General features: G+C 36.1%; 1 protein-coding gene across 1 annotated transcript in view; it reads left to right on the top strand.

Annotated features, from left to right (window-relative positions):
• Positions 1 to 23178, top strand: part of PPP2R5A (protein phosphatase 2 regulatory subunit B'alpha) — a 100278-nt gene that overhangs the window by 34167 nt on the left and 42933 nt on the right. The window contains exons 2-3 of the mRNA XM_059938450.1: positions 12897 to 13093; positions 16076 to 16177. Coding sequence (XP_059794433.1) covers positions 12897 to 13093; positions 16076 to 16177 — 299 coding nt within the window. The remainder of the gene's footprint in view (positions 1 to 12896; positions 13094 to 16075; positions 16178 to 23178) is intronic.

The following is a 23178-nucleotide window of genomic DNA, read 5'->3' as shown; positions in this document are numbered from 1 at the left end:
TATGAATATTTCTCTGGGACTATTCAGTTTCTTTAGGGAAGAACTTTCCAGGTTTTGTTTTTGTTTTTTTGTGTTTTGGGTTTTCTTTTTGTTTTTGTTTTTGCCTGGAGCATGAATGCTTCACTGTCTTTTGGAGTCGGGTAGTAAACTGCATAGTGCATACAGATTTATGTCATCCCCCCTATTTTCAGTTCACGTCTTAATCCGTCTTCTATTTCATCTGGTATTTCTAATCTGTAGTTCTGTAGGAACCTCACCTGTAATCCCTTTTCTCTTTATTCTAGGATGTGAGTTCCTCTCTTTTGGTTTTGTCACTTACCACTTCATGTACTTCGAATTTTCCAGAAATTTGATTGTCTTTTGCCTGGGGGACCATTCTTCTATTCTCTTTGATATTGTGGATTTATCCCCCTCCCTCCCTCCCTCCTTCTCTCTCTCTCTCTCTCTCTCTCTCTGTCTCTTTCTCTCTCTTTCTCTCTCTCTTTTTTCTGGTCTAATCTTTTAGAGCAGGGGTCCCCAACCCTGGGCCTCAGACGAGTAATGGTCTGTGGAACCGGGCTGCCCAGCAGGAGGTGAGCGGCAGGCGAGCAAAACTCCGCATCTCCCGCGTGACTGCCTGAACCGTCCTTACCTTACCCCCAAACCCTCCACACCCCCCGGTCCGTGGAAGAATTACTTACCGTGAAACCAGTTGCCAAAAAGGTTGGGGACTTCTGTTCTAGAGTAAAGGGAAGGAAATAAACAAATTTGCCATTTTTAAGTATATGCATTGTGATCTCTAAGTGGGTAAAGATATAGAAGATAGTTATTAAAGGAACAGTTGATATTTCAAAGACAGTAGTCTTATATAATACTTGTTCTCCTTGCATTCTAGGTGATTTGAATCCCAGTTTTATTACAGATATTCTTTGTGATCTTGGGCATGCTGTGTAGTGTGGGATCTTATAGTACTTTACATATTGTAGAGCAGTGGTTTTCAGGTTTTTTTTTTGACTGAAAACTATAACAAACACATTTTCCTTTACAACTCAGTTCTCATATAATGTTTCATAAAATAACACTCTTACATGCAATATGCTGATATTTTATATGTATTTTTAAGTTCTGGTTGTGACCCACTAAAGTTATCTTATTCTACCCACTAATGCATTGCAACCCACACTTTGAAACACAGTTCTCTAGAGCAGTATTTTTTAAAGTGTGAGCCAGATACATCTTCAAACTGAGTATTGAAAAAACTTAAGAATTTAGAGATAAGTAGGAAAAATCTAGCTGGGTTTTTGTGAGTTTTAAAAGTTGTGTTAATAATTCTCCAAAGATGAAATGCCTCACTTCCCTAGAATTAGCTTGATTCTCTCTCTGCCTAAGGCCATGGATCTCAACAGTGGTGAGAATTCTTGAGTCAGATCAAGTTTCAGTCATAATAATAAAATAGAAGACAGTTAAGATAAGTTTTTAAAGAATTCATCTTGAGAGGGCAGACAGCAGAAGCAAGAAGAGCTACAATCCTGCAGCCTGTGGAACAAAAACCACATTCACAGAAATATAGACAAGATGAAAAGGCAGAGGTCTATGTACCAGATGAAGGAACAAGATAAAACCCCAGAAAAACTAAAGTGGACATAGGCAGCCTTCCAGAAAAAGAATTCAGAATAATGATAGTGAAAGAATGGAGGCAAAGATCGAGAAGCTGCAAGAAATGTTTAACAAACACCTAGAATAATTAAAGAACAAACAAACGGAGATGAACAATACAATAACTGAAATGAAAAATACACTAGAAGGAATCAATAGCAGAATAACTGAGGCAGAAGAACGGATAAGTGACCTGGAAGACACAATGGTGGAATTCACTGCCACAGAACAGAATAAAGAAAAAAGAATGAAAAGAAACGAAGACAGCCTAAGAGACCTCTGGGACAACATTAAATGCAAACATTCGCATTGTAGGGGTCCCAGAAGGAGAAGAGAGAGAGAGGACCTGAGAAAATATTTGAAGAGATTATAGTCGAAAACTTCCCTAACATGGGAAAGGAAATAGCCACCCAAGTCCAGGAAGTGCAGAGACTACCAGGCAGGACAAACCCAAGGAGAAACGCGCTGAGACACATAGTAATCAAATTGACAAAAATTAAAGGCAAAGAAAAATCATTGAAAGCAACAAGGGAAAAAACGACAAATAACATACAAGGGAATTCCCATAAGGTTACGAGCTGATTTCTCAGCAGAAACTCTACAAGCCGGAAGGGAGTGGCATGACATATTTAAAGTGATGAAAGGGAAGGGATTTAAAGGGATGAAAGGGAACCTACAGCCAAGATTACTCTACCCAGCAAGGATCTCATTCAGAATCAACAGAGAAATCAAAAGCTTTACAGACAAGCAAAAGCTGAGAGAATTCAGCACCATCAAACCAGCTCTACAACAAATGCTAAAGGAACTTCTTTAAGTGGGAAACACAATAGAAGAAAAAGACCTACAAAAACAAACCCATAACAATTAAGAAAATGGTAGTAGTAACATACATATCGATAATTACCTTAAACGTGAATGGATTAAATGCTCCAACCAAAAGACACAGGTTCGCTGAATGGATACAAAAACAAGACCAATCTATATGCTGTCTACAAGAGACCCACTTCAGACCTAGGGACGCATACAGACTGAAAGTGAGGGGATGGAAAAAGATATTCCATGCAAATGGAAATCAAAAGAAAGCTGGAGTAGCAATACTCATATCAGATAAAATAGACTTTAAAATAAAGAATGTTACAAGAGACAAAGGAGGACACTACATAATGATCAAGGGATCAATCCAAGAAGAAGATATAACAATTATAAATGTATATGAACCCAACATAGGAGCACCTCAATACATAAGGCAACTGCTAACAGCTATAAAAGAGGAAATCGACAGTAACACAATAATAGTGGGGGACTTTAACACCTCACTTACACCGATGGACAGATCATCCAAACAGAAAATTAATAAGGAAATAGAAGCTTTAAGTGACACAATAGACCAGATAGGTTTAATTGATATTTATAGGACATTGCATCCAAAAACAGCAGATTACACGTTCTTCTCAAGTGCGCACGGAACATTCTCCAGGATAGATCACATCTGGGGTCACAAAACAAGTCTCAGTAAATTTAAGAAAATTGAAATCATATCAAGCATCTTTTCTGGTCTGACCACAACGCTATAAGAAATCAATTACAGAGAAAAAAACATAAAAAGCACAAACACATGGAGACTAAACAATATGTTACTAAATAACCAAGAGATCACTGAAGAAATCAAAGAGGAAATCAAAAAATACCTAGAGACAAATGACAACGAAAACACGATGATCCAAAACTTATGGGATGCAGCAAAAAGCAGTTTTAAGAGGGAAGTTTATAGCAATACAAGCCTACCTCAAGAAATAGGAAAAATCTCAAATAAACAATCTAACCTTACACCTAAAGGAACTAGAGAAAGAAGAACAGACAAAACCCAAAGTTAGTAGAAGGAAAGAAATCATAAAGATCAGAGCAGAAATGAATGAAATAGAAACAAAGAAAACAGTAGCAAAGATCAATAAAACTAAAAGCTGGTTCTTTGAGAAGATAAACAAAATTGATAAACCGTTAGCCAGACTCATCAAGAAAAAGAGGGAGAGGACTCAATAAAATTAGAAATGAAACAGAGAAGTTACAACAGACACAGCAGAAATACAAAGCATCCTAAGAGACTACTACAAGCAACTCTGTGCCAATAAAATGGACAACCTGGAAGAAATGGACAAATTCTTAGAAAGGTATAACCTTCCTAGACTGAACCAGGAAGAAATAGAAAATATGAACAGACCAATCACAAGTAATGAAATTGAAACTGTGATTAAAAATCTTCCAACAAACAAAAGTCCAGGACCAGATGGCTTCACAGGTGAATTCTATCAAACATTTAGAGAAGAGCTAACACCCATCCTTCTCAAACTCTTCCAAAAAACTGCAGAGGAAGGAACACTCCCAAACTCATTCTATGAGGCCACCATCACCCTGATACCAAAACCAGACAAAGATATTACAAAAAAAGAAAATTACAGACCAGTATCACTGATGAATATGGATGTAAAAATCCTCAACAAAATACTAGCAAACAGAATCCAACAACACATTAAAAGGATCATACAGCATGATCAAGTGGGATTTATCCCAGGGATGCAAGGATTCTTCAGTATACGCCAATCAATCAATGTGGTACACCATATTAACAAATTGAAGAATAAAAACCACATGATCATCTCAATAGATGCAGAAAAAGCTTTTGACAGAATTCAACACCCATTTATGATAAAAACTCTCCAGAAAGTGGGCATAGAGGGACCCTACCTCAACATAATAAAGGCCATATATGACAAACCCACAGCAAACATCATTCTAAATGGTGAAAAACTGAAAGCATTTCCTCCAAGATCAGGACCAAGACAAGGATGGCCACTCTCATCACTATTATTCAACATAGTTTTGGAAGTCCTAGCCACGGCAATCACAGAAGAGAAAGAAAGAAAATGAATGCAATTTGGAAAAGAAGAAGTAAAACTGTCACTGTTTGCAGATGACATGATACTATACATAGAGAATCCTAAAGATGCCACCAGAAAACTACTAGAGCTAATCAATGAATTTGGTAAAGTTGCAGGATACAAAATTAATGCACAGAAATCTCTTGCATTCCTATACACTAATGATGAAAAATCTGAAAGAGAAACTAAGGAAACACTCCCATTTACCATTGCAACAAAAAGAATAAAATACCTAGGAATATACCTACCTAGGGAGACAAAAGACCTGTATGCAGAAAACTATAAGACACTGATGAAAGAAATTAAAGATGATACAAACAGATGAAGAGATATACCATGTTCTTGGATTGAAAGAATCAATATTTTGAAAATGACTATACTACCCAAAGCAATCTACAGATCCGATGCAATCCCTATCAAATAACCAATGGCATTTTTTTACAGAACTGGAACAAAAACTCTTAAAATTTGTATGGAGACACAAAAGACCCCGAATAGCCAAAGCAGTCTTGAGGGGAAAAAACGGAGCTGGAGGAATCAGACTCCCTGACTTCAGACTGTACTACAAAGCTACAGTAATCAAGACAATATGGTACTGGCACAAAAACAGAAATGTAGATCAGTGGAACAGGATAGAAAGCCCAGAGATAAACCCACGCACCTATGGTCAACTAATCTATGACAAAGGAGGCAAGGATATACAGTGGAGAAAAGACAGTCTCTTCATTAAGTGGTGCTGGGAAAACTGGACAGCTACATGTAAAAGAATGAAATTAGAACACTACCTAACACCATACACACAAAAAAACTCAAAATGGACTAGAGACCTAAATTTAAGACTGGACACTATAAAACTCTTAGAGGAAAACATAGGAAGAACACTCTTTGACATAAATCACAGCAAGATCTTTATTGATCCACCTCCTAGAGTAATGGAAATAAAAACAAAAATAAACAAATGGGACCTAATGAAACTTAAAAGCTTTTGCAAAGCAAAGGAAACTACAAACAAGACAAAAAGAGAACCGTCAGAATGGGAGAAAATATTTGCAAACGAATCAACGGACAAAGGATTAATCTCTAAAATATATAAACAGCTCATGCAGCTCAATATTAAAGAAACAAACAACCCAATCCAAAAATGGGCAAAAGACCTAAATAGACATTTCTCCAAAGAAGACATACAGATGGGCAAGGAGCACATGAAAAGCTGCTCAACATCACTAATTATTAGAGAAATGCAAGTCAAAACTACAATGAGGTATCACCTCACACCAGTTAGAATGGGCATCATCAGAAAATCTACAAACAACAAATGCTGGAGAGAGTGTGGAGAAAAGAGAACCCTCGTGCACTGTTGATGGGAATGTAAATTGATACAGCCCCTGTGGAGAACAGTATGGAGGTTCCTTAGAAAACTAAAAATAAAATTACCATATGACCCAGCAATCCCACTACTGGGCATATACCCACAGAAGACCATAATTCAAAAAGACACATGCACCCCAATGTTCATTGCAGCACTATTTACAATTGCCAGGTCATGGAAGCAACCTAAATGCCCATCAACAGACAAATGGATAAAGAAGATGTGGTACATGTATACAATGGAATATTACTCAGCCATAAAGAGTAATGAAATTGGGTCATTTGTAGAGACATGGATGGATCTAGAGACTGTCATACAGAGTGAAATAAGTCAGGAAGAGAAAAACAAATATTGTATATTAACACATATATGTGGAATCTAGAAAGATGGTACAGATGAGCTGGTTTGCAGGGCAGAAATTGAGACACAGATGTAGAGAACAAACGTATGAACACCTAGGGGGGAAAGTGGCATGGGGGGTGGTGGTGGTGGGATGAACTGGGAGATTGGGATTGACATGTATACACTAATATGTATAAAATGGATAACTAATAACCTGCTGTATAAAAAAAAATTCATCTTCCAATCAGATTTAAACTATTATGTGTTTTGCAAGACATATCTGTATTTTAGATAATTCCTTGATTGTGTAGTTTTTCTTGCATCTTTAATACTTTACATGAAGAGCTGTTTATATTGGGGATTTAATAATATTTTTCAGAAGAGCACTTTTAGTAAATCCTTATCTCTGATACTGTTATTGAAGAGATGCATATAAACATGAATATAATATATTGGTGTTTCAGGTCTGTTACATTATATTCTTAAGTTGTGATTAAGTTTCTTTGAAGCAACATAAAGACTTAAGACATTTAAGATTGTTGAATATGCTATATTATGATCATAAATGGTGGTCTGAATTGCTCCCAGATCAATACTTAGGGTGAGGTCAAGATATGCTAATAGGTTTATGTATAGGACTGGGTTTTTCTCTTTGCTTATTTATTTATGTTTATTTTAATATTTATTTATTTATTTGGTTGCTTGGGGTCTTAGTTGTGGCTTGCGGCTCCTTAGTTACCACACATGGGCTCCTTAGTTGTGGCAGGCAGGCTCCTTAGTTGTGACATGTGAACTCTTAGTTGTGGCATGCATGTGGGACCTAGTTCCCTGACCAGGGATCGAACCAGGGCCCCCTGCATTGGGAGTGCAGAGTCTTATCCACTGCGCTACCAGGGAAGTCCCTCTCTTTATTTAAGTGGCTGTCACTAGGATCTTAAATGCTCATCCCTTATTTGCTCACGATTCATATACACATTTTGGAAGAAATTAATATTTATTTTAAATAGGTACAGTGTCATCTTTCCAAGAAGACCTGATTTAAACTGCTCCAACAAAAATTTGGGGTCTCTTGTAATTAATTTCAGAGTGACTAGCAAATACTGTGTTGTACTTGGGGCATGTTGCAAAACAATTACATCGTCAGCATCCACCATTCCAGTTGCTATATGATGTAGCACTGTAAGGTTTTCTGAATTTTTCCTGTGAATTAGTATGCTTCCAGGGGTATTGTTATTTTTGAACCTCTAAGTGGAATTCTGATGGATAACATCAGTTAATATTGCAGGGAGAATCCCAGGTGAGGAAGTTATCACTATAGGAATCAGAATGGACATTATTAGCTACATTGAGAATGGCAAATGGATAATCAACATAAACCTAGTAAAAATAGCCAAGTAAAAACAGCATGTGACCTAACTGCCTAAAAGTAAGGCATTGCCATACTGAAACACCACTGAGTATGACAGACTTCATTTGCAAGCATGCTTGTAATGGGGAAGCTGAAGTATAAAGTGGTCAGTGTAGATACTGTCAGCGCTTTTTACATTTAGTGAACAGAATTTTTTTTTTTTTTTTGGCTGCGTTGGGTCTTCATCACTGCGCACGGGCTTTCTCTAGTTGTGGCAAGCGAGGGCTGCTCTTCGTTGCAGTGTGCAAGCTTCTCTTGTTGCGGAGCACAGGCTCTAGGCGCGCAGGCTTCAGTAGTTGCAGCACGCAGGCTCAGTAATTGCAGCACACGGGTTCTAGGGTGCGTGGGCTTCAGTAGTTGTGGCGCGCAGGCTCAGTAGTTGTGGTGCACGGGCTTAGTTGCTCCACGGCATGTGGGATCTTCCCGGGCCAGGGATCGAATCCGTGTCTCCTGCTTTGGCAGGCAGATTCTTAACCACTCCACCACCAGGGAAGTCCCTAGTGAACAGAATTATTACCTGTTCTTTTCCTCACAAAGTATTTATTATTCATATTTATGAAATATAGCCAGGATGTAGTCTGATCTTTTTTCAGCTTAGTGAAATATATTTTTTGCTTTTTGTCTTTTTTTCTTATAAGAAAATTCTGAAAATTGATGTCTCAGGAAGGTACCTAAGAGTCGGGATTATATTAAACATCTACAAGTGCAAAATATTTTATAATTTTTTAATGATGAAAACAATGATCTCATCTTTTCTTACTAAGGTAACCATTATAAAAATGTTTTTGATCTATATGAAAAGGTTGTTTGTCTTGAACCTAGAAGTAGGCCAGCCAACAGTAGACGACAGGAGCGTTCTTTTCTCTCACGTAACCTTTTACAGTCTGATCACCTCTTCCACTGCTGTTTTACCTTAGTTGCCAAGAAACTCAACACAAAGTGATTAAATATAGCAGTCAAATACCTTGTAATATCTATAGCTTTCGTGCTTTTAATTAATCCAGATTTTATTTTTAATTGTTCTCCTTATATTTAATCTTGTAAGTGCTCTCAAATTCTTTTTGACTCTAGGTTATATAGAGAATAGATTGTGTGTATATATATATATGTGTGTGTGTGTGTGTGTGTATATATATATATATATATATATGGTAAACAACCATACCTTTTACATTTGTTTATCGCCTGATAGCATTATTTTTTAATGTTTTGTATCTTGCCTTCCCAACCTGCTTCTAAGCTCTTGAAGGCAGGAAATCATCTCTAACTTTCAAAACTAACCTTAAAGGACTGTTTTGAAAGTTAAATAAATAGACATAGGAAACAGAGTTGTATTTGGCATGAAGGGAGCGCTAATGTTAGCAGCATTATGTTTTATTATGTAGCACAGTAGACTGTTCAATAGAACATGTATTACTTACAGGAGGGGTTAGGTAGGAAAAGATTTTTCTATTCCCTAATACCTAAAAATAATTGAGGTTTGGGCATTTCTATTTCAACTCAGAGCCAAAGGAGTTGAAATGTTAACTGCTTTCTAAAAATATCTAATGTTTGGGAAAATCCAGATGTGACCTGTTCCATCCAAATATTAGGTAATGCTGGGATATAATTCTGGAGGAGAAAGCAACTTCAAAGAAATCTTTAGGCTAAGTAGCGGATTACTGAATGGAGAAGCTATGAAAAACATTAATTTCTTCCGAAGGAGACTCAAGAGTTAGGTGCCCAGAAAGAGAAACTTCCTAAAAAAAAACAAAGAAAAAAAAGAAAAAGAAACTTCCTTTTTATATGTAACATGTTCCTGAATCTACTGTTTGTCAGTCTTGAAAATCATTTTGTGTCTTCTAACATGTTAGCTGTAGGCTACTAGCCTGTGGTGTAAGAGAAAAATGCCTTCCATTTGTATCTACTTTGACATATATGCACTCACCTTCATGATCATTATGTCATTTAATCCATTTAAATCAACCATCAAGGTAGGGTATTGATAAAAATGGTCATTGTTATAAATTCTTAAGCATAGACATGATGTAATAATTCACTATTTATTCCAGCTTTGATATACAGCCTCTTTTCTTTGTTCTATAGCCTATTTTAATTGAGTACATAATCTTATTCTTCAAATTCAGAGTTTCTTCTAGCATCAAATACACATTTGTTGGCTCCTTATATACCCTATGCTAGAAGTAAAAGAGATAAAAAGGAAAGCCTGCTCAGTGAATGATCCTTGCCCTTGAGGAACCTGAATTCTTTTGATGAGTGCTAAAAGAAATATTCTTTAAATACAGGCCCAAAGTTAATGCATGCTCAAGTGTATGATTGAGATTGTATTATAGATGGCCAGAGAAGGGAGGGATCAGTTCATCCTGACCTACCTAAGAGAAGTTTGGTGGAGAATGTGAGATTTCAGTTTATTCTTAAAGGGTGAGTAGGATTTGGAAACATAGGGCAGGAATCTGGTAAGGTATTTCAGGTAGGGAAGAGTCTGAACAAAGATACGGCCTTTGGAGAACAGAGAGAGGAGTGATTTCACATAGAGAAGGTGGTTTGGAGGAGGAAGGAGAGAATAGCGCTGGCTTTCTAAGGTGATCTCTAATTGAACTGGGATATTGTATGAGTTTGTATTTTTTTAGCATAAGGGAAAAAAGCTTAAAAATATTTTAAAACTCTCTTAAACTGAGTTACCTTCTAAAGGTATGGCACCTATTTCCCCAAACCATCATTATAATGGAATTTAACTATATATAAAGAAAGATATGTATTATAATAAAGAGACAGTATAAAGCTATACAATAAGGATATAGATATATTTATAAATAGATAAAGATATTACTGAGTAATGGAGAGAACTATGGGGATTTCTTGTACAGTGAGAGTTGAGAAGGATTCTTACAGCCCAAATTATCACCCACTTCTTTAATGTATAATACATACCCAATCTAATAAGTTTAGCCTGATTAGGAAGCTTACAAAAAGGACAGGTGTCCATCTTCTAGTTTTTCAAGCCAAGTATTTATATTAAGCAGACGTCTATTTAGTAATTGAAATAAACTAAATACCAATCTTAAGTGGATACCTTTTTAACTTTAAGGGAGAAAACCCCAAGAGAATTTAAGAAAAAGGCCATTTTAGATACACTAACTTCTCAGGGAATGAGCAGATTCTACTTAGAATAACTGATGGTCATTTTGGGATGAAGTAGTGTAGTGAATTATGACTGGTAAGATTATATGCAGTATGTATGTCGGATGGTGCTTCACTCTCACCTGCAATAGAATGAGGTTTAATAAACTTCTGGGTAAAGATAACTGTTTAACAAATTACTTGGTATTGAAAGTAGTTACAAATTTAATGGTCTTTTTTTAAAAGGATACATAAAAATGTTCCCACAAAAGAACAGTTCAAATAAAGGTGTTCTTGAATCAAAAACTTTATGGAAGTGATCATCAAAAATGTCATGTACTCTGTCAATATTACATGAACTCTGATGCCAGTCTTAGGATTGTAGACCTTGGCTTTCATGTAGCAGAGAGCCATTATTGATTTTGGAACATAGAGTGTTATGCAAACTCTTTGTAAGTGTGGCACTACCACAGAAGAAGCTTCTGCTGGCATAGCCATAAATGGGTTGCAGCAAATTCAAAATTTTTTTAGAATCTTTATATTTTTACTTCAAAAGTCATGTGAATTTTGTCGTTCTTTATAATATATCTATGTTTTTTTGTAAATATTATGTTTTAAGTTATTGAACAAAATTGACTGATCAAAAGGATATGCTGTATTTGTCTTCTTTGTGTGAGTGGGCTTACGATATCTGACCTGCTATATTTTAGCAGTACCTTATCTAGCTCAGCTTTTTAAGGACAGCACTTGAATATAGCTGCAAAGTAATTTCACTTGGCTTCCTGCCCCAGGGGAATTAAAAAGCATGGGTATCCTTGGTTAGGTTATCATCTTTATGAAGATTTCTACCTCTATCTTTATATAAAGCAGGCATTGGTTTTGAATGAAGGAATACTGTTGTATACTATGAGCTCAGTATCAGTATTGGAATACATGATTTTTAAAAATTTAATCTCAGTAGTTCAAGAAACAAATAATTGAGCTGAATAACTGAAGGTCCTTGTTTATAGATTTGAAATTCAGAAGTGAAATTTCATTACTTTTTGAATGTTGCAAACAAAAAGCTTTAATACATTTGTTAGAATCAAATGATTATAATGTGCCCATATTTTTGTACTCAGTAGAAGATAAAACAATAAACATTTACTGAATGCATGTTGTGTGGCAGGTACTGTGCTAGATAATGAGAGGGCGGAGGGAGAGGAAGAGAGAGAGAAAGAAAGGGAGAACACTTGTTTCCTGTCTTTGGGGGCCTCGTAATCTAGGAGTATAATACATGTAAAATGTAACTGCCATATAGCACAGTAAATACTGCAATAGAGATAGCACCTAAGATACATTTAGGTAAATGTGGATTAACCAACCAATTTAGCTTCAGTGCCATAGAGAAAGCTTCTGAGAGTGGAATATGCTTATGCTGAAACTTATTAATAAATGGGGAGAGTTCTCAGGGTGGAAATGTGGGAAAAGGGCATTCCAGGCAGAGGAAACAGTGTAAAATCTTCAGGAAATTGCAGAGAGCATGGTTTAACCAAAGTGAAGGTGCATGCTAGATAGTGTTGAGAGATGACTCTTGGCCGTAGGCAGCTTCATTTTGTATACAATCCTAAGGAGTTTGAACGTCATTCTGTAATTTTTGGAGGATCATTGAAAAGTATTGAGTATGATCAGAATGATTCTCATTTTAGCAAGATTTTAGCTTTTGAAGTAGTTTAGAGGATAAATCAGGAATCGCAGGTTATGGCCCCAGGCAAGAGGAGCAGTTAGGATGTCATTGCTGTAGTCTAAAATGATGAATGTGAGGGCCATTAAAGTGGCAGAGGGAATGACAAGAAAAGGATAGATTCCAGATAAGTTAAAGAAACGGAATCAGTAACATTTAATGATTGATTGTGGGTAGTGAGAGAGGAGGAAGATAGAAATTCATGTCTGGCGTGAATAATGGGATTAGATGGGTAAATTTCTCACTAGAGTTTTGAGAGAAGTTTTACTTTATGTATGTGAATAGCTTCTACAAAATTGGTAAACATATGAAGGTAACTTCTGAGTAGGTCATTTCTAAATTTCTCTTTATTTTTATTTACAGATGCCACTTCAAATGAACAACAAGAGCTTTTCTGTCAGAAGCTGCAGCAGTGTTGCATACTGTTTGATTTCATGGACTCTGTTTCAGACTTGAAGAGCAAAGAAATTAAAAGAGCAACATTGAATGAACTGGTTGAGTATGTTTCAACTAATCGTGGTGTAATTGTTGAATCAGCGTATTCTGATATAGTAAAAATGGTAAGCCTCTAGACTTAAGTTCCTCAGATTTATATAAATTCAAGTAAGATCTGAGGTATAATTATGATTTAATGAGACTGATTTTTAATAAATATACAATAATTAATGTGCTCAAAAGAATGTTTTTTTAAAATAGTCCATTTGAAAGATTATCCATCCATTCCAATGATGGTGTCATTGCTTTATAATAGTTTGGGAATTCAATAGCCACAATGGCTGGTGGCTACCACACTGGATAGTGCAGATCTAGAGCTTAGGAGAAAGATATAAGCTCAAGATCATACAGATAGATAGATAATTAATGTGCAGCTGAATAGTTGTGGAGAAAGAACATCTAAAGGGGGAAGAAAAGACCAAGGAAAAACTGTGGGGCTCTCAGCATCGCAGCAGTGGATAAGGGAGTCAGGTCTAAAACAAATCTTATTTAGGACATTTTGATATCATATATGTAGATTCTATAACACTGAATTTTAATCAAAACGTGGGACCTTTAAGAAGTTAAATGATGTAAACAAAAATTTGAAATATCTGTTGTGAAAAGTATTGAAGTAAGGTTGTTTAGGATACTGTTTATTAATTATTTAACCATATTCTCCATCAAACTGTAGAAATTTGTTTCGGACTTGCGGTTTTTGTATTTTGGGGCATAACAAAATACAAAAAATTCATTTGGAATAAATAGAGTCACTGAGTACACAATTTAAGCTTAAATGTTGGTTATAGAAGGTTATATAGCAAGTATAATCTAAGCTATAAACTATACAAGTTAGTTGCCTTAATTTCTTTCCCTGTGCCTAATATATGTTCTGGGGGAAGAGCAAAATGTGTAGGAAAGTTAAATTTGACCCTAATATACTAGTTGAGTTTTCTTTCATCATATTGTACTAGAAGACCAATTAAAAGGACTTAAGACATTTCGGTTAGTTTTTTTCTTTTTAAAAAAGAAAATAAAAGCCTTAAGATTTTTTTTAAAGATTAGCTCTAGAGAGAACATTAATCAAAATGAAATTAGCTTCCTCAAGTCCACAGATAATTAAAAGCGACAGTTTGAGAATATAAGTATTGATTATTGATAGACTTTGTATTTTGTTCTTTGTTTTGTGTTTGTCATTTAAAAATGTTCAGGGGGAAAATGCAGTATTTCCACTTTACTGATTTCAAATGGTTTGTAATTAGGAATTTTGAAAATCCTAGGGAAGATATTTTTATCTCTCTAAAGTTGTTGCCTCAGATATGAAAGTACTCAAATATTTGAGTCAAATTATTTTGTAATTTTCTATTTACTAATAAATTCTGAGATTTAATTTCTTTTCCCAAGTAAAAAGATGTGTGTGTTTTGTCCTTTTTTTTTTTTTTTAACTTCTGGGTACTTAATTTCTAGATAAGAAGCCAACTCACCCACTTAGTTCTTTAAAGCTCTTCTGTGTATTTGCTGTATACAGTTAATTTTATTGGTGGCTACAAGGTTTAACTTTTTCTTTTCCTACCAACAATAATAAGTATGATTTCAAAGGCAAATTATGCCCTCCTATGGGACATATTTCCTTTTCAAGTTCTGTCTATGACTTTCTGCCACTCTGTGAAATTGATATTTATCAAACTATTTATTGGCTCTGCCCGCATATGCTGGCTTTGAGTTCTAGCAAATCAAATTCTGGATTATAACTTTCTAAGTCTTATGGTTATAGTAATTGACTGTTAGCAGTTATTTGGATTACCATAGATGCTACTTCATAAGAATGGTTGGGAATTTGCTTGCACCACCAAACAACGCTCGTCTCATCCTCTGTTCTCCAAATAATTTATCTTAAATGACCAGCCCCTCAAAATTAGGGCCTTACATGTTTACTAAACCATTTGATCTGTCAGTCTGTTCATCATTCTTCAACGAATTTTGAATTGGGCTCACAATCCATCCTTTGCTAGAGAAAAAGGATATGTAGTTTACTTTGGTACTAAGACAGACAATGTGAAAGATGAAGTTATAACCTAAAATGAAGACTCTGAAATGAAGAGTCTCAAAGCATATCCTTATTTCAGAGAGATTAATATTTTTTTAAAAAAATGCTCAGAGTTAATGAAATACAGTAAATTAAGTCATCATGGGGTATTATAACTATGTCTGTAATGGCAGTGAATAACTATGTCTGTAATGACAGTGAAAGTATTCTACCCCCATCCTCCTCTTCTTTAGCATGGTGTGTATGTGTAAGAGATATTTTACCAAACTCTTGGGTTATAAGGTAAGTAAATGGCTGGATTAGAATATGGGGGGAGTTGTGGAAAGATGAAAAGAATCAAGTTAGGGATAGGGAGAGTTAGGAACTTTATGCTCCCCCCACCCAGTTCCCTCCCCTCCTCTTTTTTTTTTTTTTTTTTTTTTTTAAAGCAAAACTTGGAAAGAAAAACTTGTGATTTAAGGAAGAGGAATCTAGAGGTAATCTGTACGAAGTTTGATGTTTATAGAAGTCAGAATTATGGGACAGAGAAAAGAGAGAAACAAATGGCTGTCTTCATATCTTGAAGAGATTTATAGGTTTTGAACTAAGCTTACAGCCACAACTTAACCTTTTTCTTAAATAAAGTTATCTTAAAAATATTTCGGGCTTCCCTGGTGGCGCAGTGGTTGAGAATCTGCCTGCTAATGCAGGGGACACGGGTTCGAGCCCTGGTCTGGGAAGATCCCACATGCCGCGGAGCAACTAGGCCCGTGAGCCACAACTACTGAGCCTGCGTGTCTGGAGCCTGTGCTCCGCAACAAGAGAGGCCGCGACAGTGAAAGGCCCGCACACCGCAATGAAGAGCGGCCCCCACTTGCCACAACTAGAGAAAGCCCTCGCACAGAAATGAAGACCCAATACAACCATAAATAAATAAATTTAAAAAAAAAATTTCATTTTGCATTTTTAAATTCAATTAAGCAACAAAAACATATGTTTATGTTTATTTAGAACATGAATCTAAATTTATTTTTCTTTACAGATCAGTGCTAACATCTTCCGAACTCTTCCTCCAAGTGATAATCCAGATTTTGATCCAGAAGAGGATGAGCCCACACTTGAGGCCTCTTGGCCTCACATACAAGTATGGAACATAACTTTGTGTTGACAATTTTTAAATTTATGATATTCTGCTTAAATCACAGAACTCTGTTTTAGACCTGAGTGTCTATTTAAAGTACTTGACTTTTAATGTGTTTTCTTAACATTTTCTTTTCTCAAAATATTGCTTTTCACTTTTTTTACTGTGGTAAAATACACTTAACATTTACCATTTAAACCATTTTAAAGTGTATTCCGTAGCATTAAGTGCATTTTTAATGCTATGCAACCATCACTACTATCTAGTTCCATAACCTTTTCATCACCCCAAATGGAAACCCCCTTGTCATTAATAGTCACTTCCCATTCTCCCACCCCCACAGCCCCTGGCAGCTTTTCATCCACATTCTGTCTCTATGGATTTGCTTGTCCTGGATATTTAATATAAATGGAGTCATATAATATGTGGCCTTTTGTGTTTGGGTTCTTTCACTTAACATAATATTTTCAGGGTTTATCAATATTGTAACATGTATCAATATGTCATTCCTTTTAATGGCTGAATAATATTCCATTGTATGGACATACCACATTTTGTTTATCCATTTATCAGTAGATGGACATTTGGGTGGTTTCTACCTTTTGGGTGTTGTGATTAGAGCTGTTAAGAATGTTACACATTCATGTACAAGTTTTTGTTTAACATCTGTTTCCCATAGGTTTTGATATGTTGTGTTTTTGTTTTCATTCATTTCAAAATATTTTCTGATATCCTCTGTGATTTATTTGGCCCATTAGTTATTTAGGAATATGTTTAATTTCTACATACTTGTGACTCCCAGATTTCTTTCTGTTATTGATTTATAATTTTATTCCATTGCGGTTGTAGAATATACTTTGAAGTTTTCAATCCTTTTAAATTTATTGAGGCTTTTTTTTATGGCCTAGCATATGGTTTATCATGGAGAATGTTTCATGTGTACTTGAGAAGACCGCGTATACTGTTGTTGTTGGGTGGAGTGTTGTGTTGAAATCTCTTAAATCTAGTTGGTTGTTTAAGTCTTCTGCTTCTTTGTTGATCTGTCAAGTTCTATCCATTATTGAAAGTGAGATATTGAAGTCTCCAACTATTGTTGTTGAATTGTCTATTTCTCTCTTCAGTTCTGTTGTTTTTGCTTCAGGAATTTTGGGGGCCCTATTGTTAGCTGCCTATGTTTATAATTGTTTTATCTTCCTCTTGGATATGTCCCTTATCATTATAACTCTAATAACAGTTTTTGTGTTAAAGTTCATTTTTTGTGATATTTACTGTCTAACTGCCACTGTCTAACTCTCTTTTGGTTACTGTTTGCATGATATGTCTTTTCCATACATTTACTTCTTATCTGTTTGTTTCTTTGAATCTCAGTTGTGTTTCTTGGGAATTCCCTGGTGGTCCAGTGGTTAGGACTCTCCACTTTCACTGCTGCAGGCCTGGGTTCAGTCCCTGGTCAGGGAACTAAGATCCTGCAAGCTGCACAGCATGGCAAATAAATAAATAAATAAATAAATAAATAGTGTTTCTTGTAAGCAGCATGTAGTTGGAACCCCCTTTTTTTTTTTTAATCAATTTTGACAGTCTCTGCCTTTTGAGCAGTGTTTAATCCATTTACATTTAATGTAATTACTGATAAGGTAGGATTTATGTCTTCCATTTTGCTGTTTTATGTCTTATATCTTTTTTGTTCCTCTGTTCCTCCATTATTACCTTTTGTATTAAATAGGTATTTTCTAGTGTACCATTTTAATTCCCTTGTTTAACTATATTTTTTTGAGTTACTTTCTTAGTAGTTACCCTAGGGATTACAATTAGCATCTTAAAACGATCTAGTTTGGTTAAATGCTAACTTAATTAGCTAACTTTGGTCCAGTATACCTCCATTCCCTCCCCCTTCCTTTGTGGTATTACTGTCATACAAATTAGATCTTTATGCAGACATAAAACAGCATCTTATTGCACTTCACTTTATTGCCCTTTGCAGATATTGCATTTTTTACAAATTGAAGGTTTGTGGCAATCCTGTGTTGAACAAGTCTGTCAGAACCATTTTCCAACAGCATTTGCTTACTTCATGTCTCAGTGTCACATTTTGATAATTTTTGGAATATTTCAAACTTTTACATTGTTATATTTTTTATGGTGATCTTTGATGTTATTATTGCAAAAAGATTACAACTTCCTGAAGACTCAGATGATGGTTAGCATTTTTTAACAATAAAGTATTTTTTAATTAAGGTATGTACACTGTTTTTTTAAACATAATGCTATTGCATACTTAAGAGACTATAGTGTACACGTAACTTTTATTTGCATTGGGAAACTAAAAAAAAATCATGTGACTTGCTTTAGTGCAATATTCGCTTTCTTATGGTGGTCTGGAACCAAACCTGCAATATCTCCAAGGTATGCTTATACATTGTACACCCATCAACACAGTTTTGTAATTATTGCTTTATGTGGTTGTCTTGTAAAGCAGGAGAACAAAAGAGTTATAAATAAAAGTACATTTATACTGTCTTTTATATTTACCTATGTAGTTACCTTTACCTCTTTATTTCTTCCTATGGAATCCAGTTATATATGGTGTCCTTTCATTTAAGCTTGAAGGATTCCTTTTAGTATTTCCTGTAAGGTGCGTCTGTTGATCTGGGAATCTCTTAATTTTCCCTTCATTTTTGAAGGGGAGTTTTGCTGGATATAGACTTCTTGGCTAACTGCCTTTTTGCTTCAACACTTTGAAGGTGTCATCCTATTAGTCCTCTGGTGTCCATGGTTTTTTTGTGACAAGTCAGTTATTAATCTTATTTAGGATCTGATGTATGTGATAAGTAAGTTATTTATTACTTACTGCTTTGAAAACTTTCTTTGTCTTTAACTTTCTGTCTGTTTGATTATGATGTCTCTAGATATGCATCTCTTTGACTATTCTAGTTGGACTTCAATGAGCTCCACTTAATAGTTCATTGTATAAATTAATACTTTTCATCAAATTTGGTTGTTTTTAGCTATTTCTTCAAATATTTTTCTTCCTCTTTCTCCTTGCCTTCTGAGACTCCCATTATGTGTATCTTGGTATGATTGATGGTATCCCACAGGTCTCTGAAGCTCTGTTCATTTTGTGTTCAATCTCTCTTTCTACACCTCAAACTAGATAATCTCTATTGACCTTTCTTCTGCCAGCTCAAACTGTTTTTCATTGTTTTTTGTGAGATAGCAAATTTACTGAAGTCCTCACTCTACCATTGCAAAAGTCCATCTCTGTAACACATCTTTTTAGTTGAGACTGAGGGAGGGATAGTCTTCCTGCCCTAATGCCATTGTGTGACAACTCACTCCTCATAATTATTGGAAAATTGGTAATAAAAATTTATTATATAGATTGGTTCAAGATGGCGGAGTAGAAGGACTTGGTCTCACTCCCTCTTGCAAGAGCAATGGAATCAAAACTAACTGCTGAACACTCATCGACAGGAAGACACTGGAGCTCACCAAAAAAGATACCCCACATCCAAAGACAAAGGAGAAGCCACAATGAGACAGTAGGAGGGGCACAATCACAATAAAATCAAATCCCATAACTGCTGGGTGGGTGACTCACAAACTGGAGAACACTTATACCACAGGAGTCCAACCACTGGAGTGAAGGTTCTGAGCCCCACGTCAGGCTTCCCAACCTGAGGGTCCGGCAATGGGAGGAGGAATTCCTAGAGAATCAGACTTTGAAGGCTAGCGGGATTTCATTGCAGGACTTCGACAAGACTGGGAGAAACAGAGACTCCACTCTTGGAGGGCACACACAAAATAGTGTGTGCATTGGGACCCAGGGGAAGGAGCAGTGACCCCATAGGAGACTGAACCAGACCTACCTGCTAGTGTTGGAGGGTCTCCTGCAGAGGCAGGAGGTGGCTGTGTCTCACTGTGAGGACAAGGACACTGGCAGCAGAAGTTCTCGGAAGTACTCCTTGGTGTGAGCCCTCCCAGAGTCCGCCATTAGCCCCACCAAAGAGCCCAGGTAGGCTCCAGTGTTGGGTCTTCTCAGGCCAAACAACCGACAAGAAGGGAACCCAACCCCACCCATCAGCAGACAAGGGAATTAAAGTTTTACTGAGCTCTGCCCACCAGAGCAACAGCCAGCTCTACCCACCACCAGTCACTCCCTTCAGGGAACTTGCACAAGCCTCTTAGATAGCCTCATCCACCAGAGGGCAGAAAGCAGAAGCAAGAAGAACTACAGTCCTGCAGCCTGTGGAACAAAATCCACATTCACAGAAAGATAGACAAGATGAAAAGGCAGAGGGCTATGTACCAGATGAAGGAACAACATAAAACCCCAGAAAAACAACTAAAATGGAGATAAGCAACCTTCGAGAAAAAGAATTCAGAATGAGAGTGAAAGAATGGAGGCAAAGATCGAGAAGATGAAGAAATGTTTAACAAAGACCTAGAAGAATTGAAGAACAAACACCTAGAAGAATTAAAAAACAAACACCCGGAGATGAACAATACAATAACTGAAATGAAAAAATACACTAGAAGGAATCAGTAGCAGAATAACTGAGGCAGAAGAATGGATAAGTGACATGGAAGACAGAATGGTGGAGTTCACTGCCACGGAACAGAATATAGAAAAAAGAATGAAAAGAAATGAAGACAGCCTATAAGACCTCTGGGACAACATTAAAAGCAACAACATTCGCATTATAGGGGTCCCAGAAGGAGAAGAGAGAGAGAAAGAACCTGAGAAAATATTTGAAGGGATTATAGTCGAAAACTTCCCTAACATGGGAAAGGAAATAGCCACCCAAGTCCAGGAAGTGCAGAGACTACCAGGCAGGACAAACCCAAGGAGAAACGCGCTGAGACACATAGTAATCAAATTGACAAAAATTAAAGGCAAAGAAAAATCATTGAAAGCAACAAGAGAAAAAACGACAAATAACATACAAGGGAACTCCCTTAAGGTTAAGAGTTGATTTCTCAGCAGAAGTTCTACAAGCCAGAAGGGAGTGGCATGACATATTTAAAGTGATGAAAGGGAAGGGATTTAAAGGGATGAAAGGGAACCTACAGCCAAGATTACTCTACCCAGCAAGGATCTCATTCAGAATCAATGGAGAAATCAAAAGCTTTACAGACAAGCAAAAGCTGAGAGAATTCAGCACCATCAAACCAGCTCTACAACAAATGCTAAAGGAACTTCTTTAAGTGGGAAACACAATAGAAGAAAAAGACCTACAAAAACAAACCCATAACAATTAAGAAAATGGTAGTAGTAACATACATATCGATAATTACCTTAAACGTGAATGGATTAAATGCTCCAACCAAAAGACACAGGTTCGCTGAATGGATGCAAAAACAAGACCGATCTATATGCTGTCTACAAGAGACCCACTTCAGACCTAGGGACACATACAGACTGAAAGTGAGGGGATGGAAAAAGATATTCCATGCAAATGGAAATCAAAAGAAAGCTGGAGTAGCAATACTCATATCAGATAAAATAGACTTTAAAATAAGAATGTTATAAGAGACGAGGAAGGACACTACATAATGATCAAGGGATCAATCCAAGAAGAAGATATAACAATTATAAATGTATATAAACCCAACATAGGAGCACCTCAATACATAAGGCAACTGCTAACAGCTATAAAAGAGGAAATCAACAGTAACACAGTAATAGTGGGGGACGTTAACGCCTCACTTACACCAATGGACAGATCATCCAAACAGAAAATTAATAAGGAAACAGAAGCTTTAAATGACACAATAGACCAGATAGGTTTAATTGATATTTATAGGACATTCCATCCAAAAACAGCAGATTACACGTTCTTCTCAAGTGCACACGGAACATTCTCCAGGATAGATCACATCTTGGGTCACAAATCAAGCCTCAGTAAATTTAAGAAAATTGAAATCATATCAAGCATCTTTTCTGACCACAATGCTATGAGATTAGAAATCAATTACAGAGAAAAAAAAGTAAAAAACACAGACACATGGAGACTAAACAATATGTTACTAAATAACCAAGACATCACTGAAGAAATCAAAGAGGAAATCAAAAAGTACCTAGAGACAAATGACAATGAAAACACGACGATCCAAAACCTATGGGATGCAGCAAAAGCAGTTCTAAGAGGGAAGTTTATAGCTATACAAGCCTACCTAAAGACACAAGAAAAATCTCAAATAAACAATCTAACCTTACACCTAAAGGAACTAGAGAAAGAACAACAGACAAAACCCAAAGTTAGTAGAAGGAAAGAAATCATAAAGATCAGAGCAGAAATAAATGAAATAGAAACAAAGAAAACAGTAGCAAAGATCAATAAAACTAAAAGCTGGTTCTTTGAGAAGATAAACAAAATTGATAAACTATTAGCCAGACTCATCAAGATAAAGAGGGAGAGGACTCAAATCAGTAAAATTAGAAATGAAAAAGGAGAAGTTACAACAGACACAGCAGAAATACAAAACATCCTGAGAGACTACTACAAACAACTCTATGTCAATAAAATGGACAACCTGGAAGAAATGGACAAATTCTTAGAAAGGTATAACCTTCCAAGACTGAACCAGGAAGAAATAGAAAATATGAACAGACCAATCACAAGTAATGAAATTGAAACTGTGATTAAAAATCTTCCAACAAACAAAAGTCCAGGACCAGATGGCTTCACAGGTGAATTCTATCAAACATTTAGAGAAGAGCTAACACCCATCCTTCTCAAACTCTTCCAAAAAACTGCAGAGGAAGGAACACTCCCAAACTCATTCTATGAGGCCACCATCACCCTGATACCAAAACCAGACAAAGATATTACAAAAAAAGAAAATTACAGACCAGTATCACTGATGAATATGGATGTAAAAATCCTCAACAAAATACTAGCAAACAGAATCCAACAGCACATTAAAAGGATCATACAGCATGATCAAGTGGGATTTATCCCAGGGATGCAAGGATTCTTCAGTATATGCCAATCAATCAATGT

Source organism: Balaenoptera ricei, chromosome 1 (assembly GCF_028023285.1).
Source record: "Balaenoptera ricei isolate mBalRic1 chromosome 1, mBalRic1.hap2, whole genome shotgun sequence".
Classification (NCBI taxonomy): domain Eukaryota; kingdom Metazoa; phylum Chordata; class Mammalia; order Artiodactyla; family Balaenopteridae; genus Balaenoptera; species Balaenoptera ricei.
The sequence above is the reverse complement of the archived record's forward strand: the minus strand, read 5'-3'. Positions and strand labels throughout refer to the sequence as shown.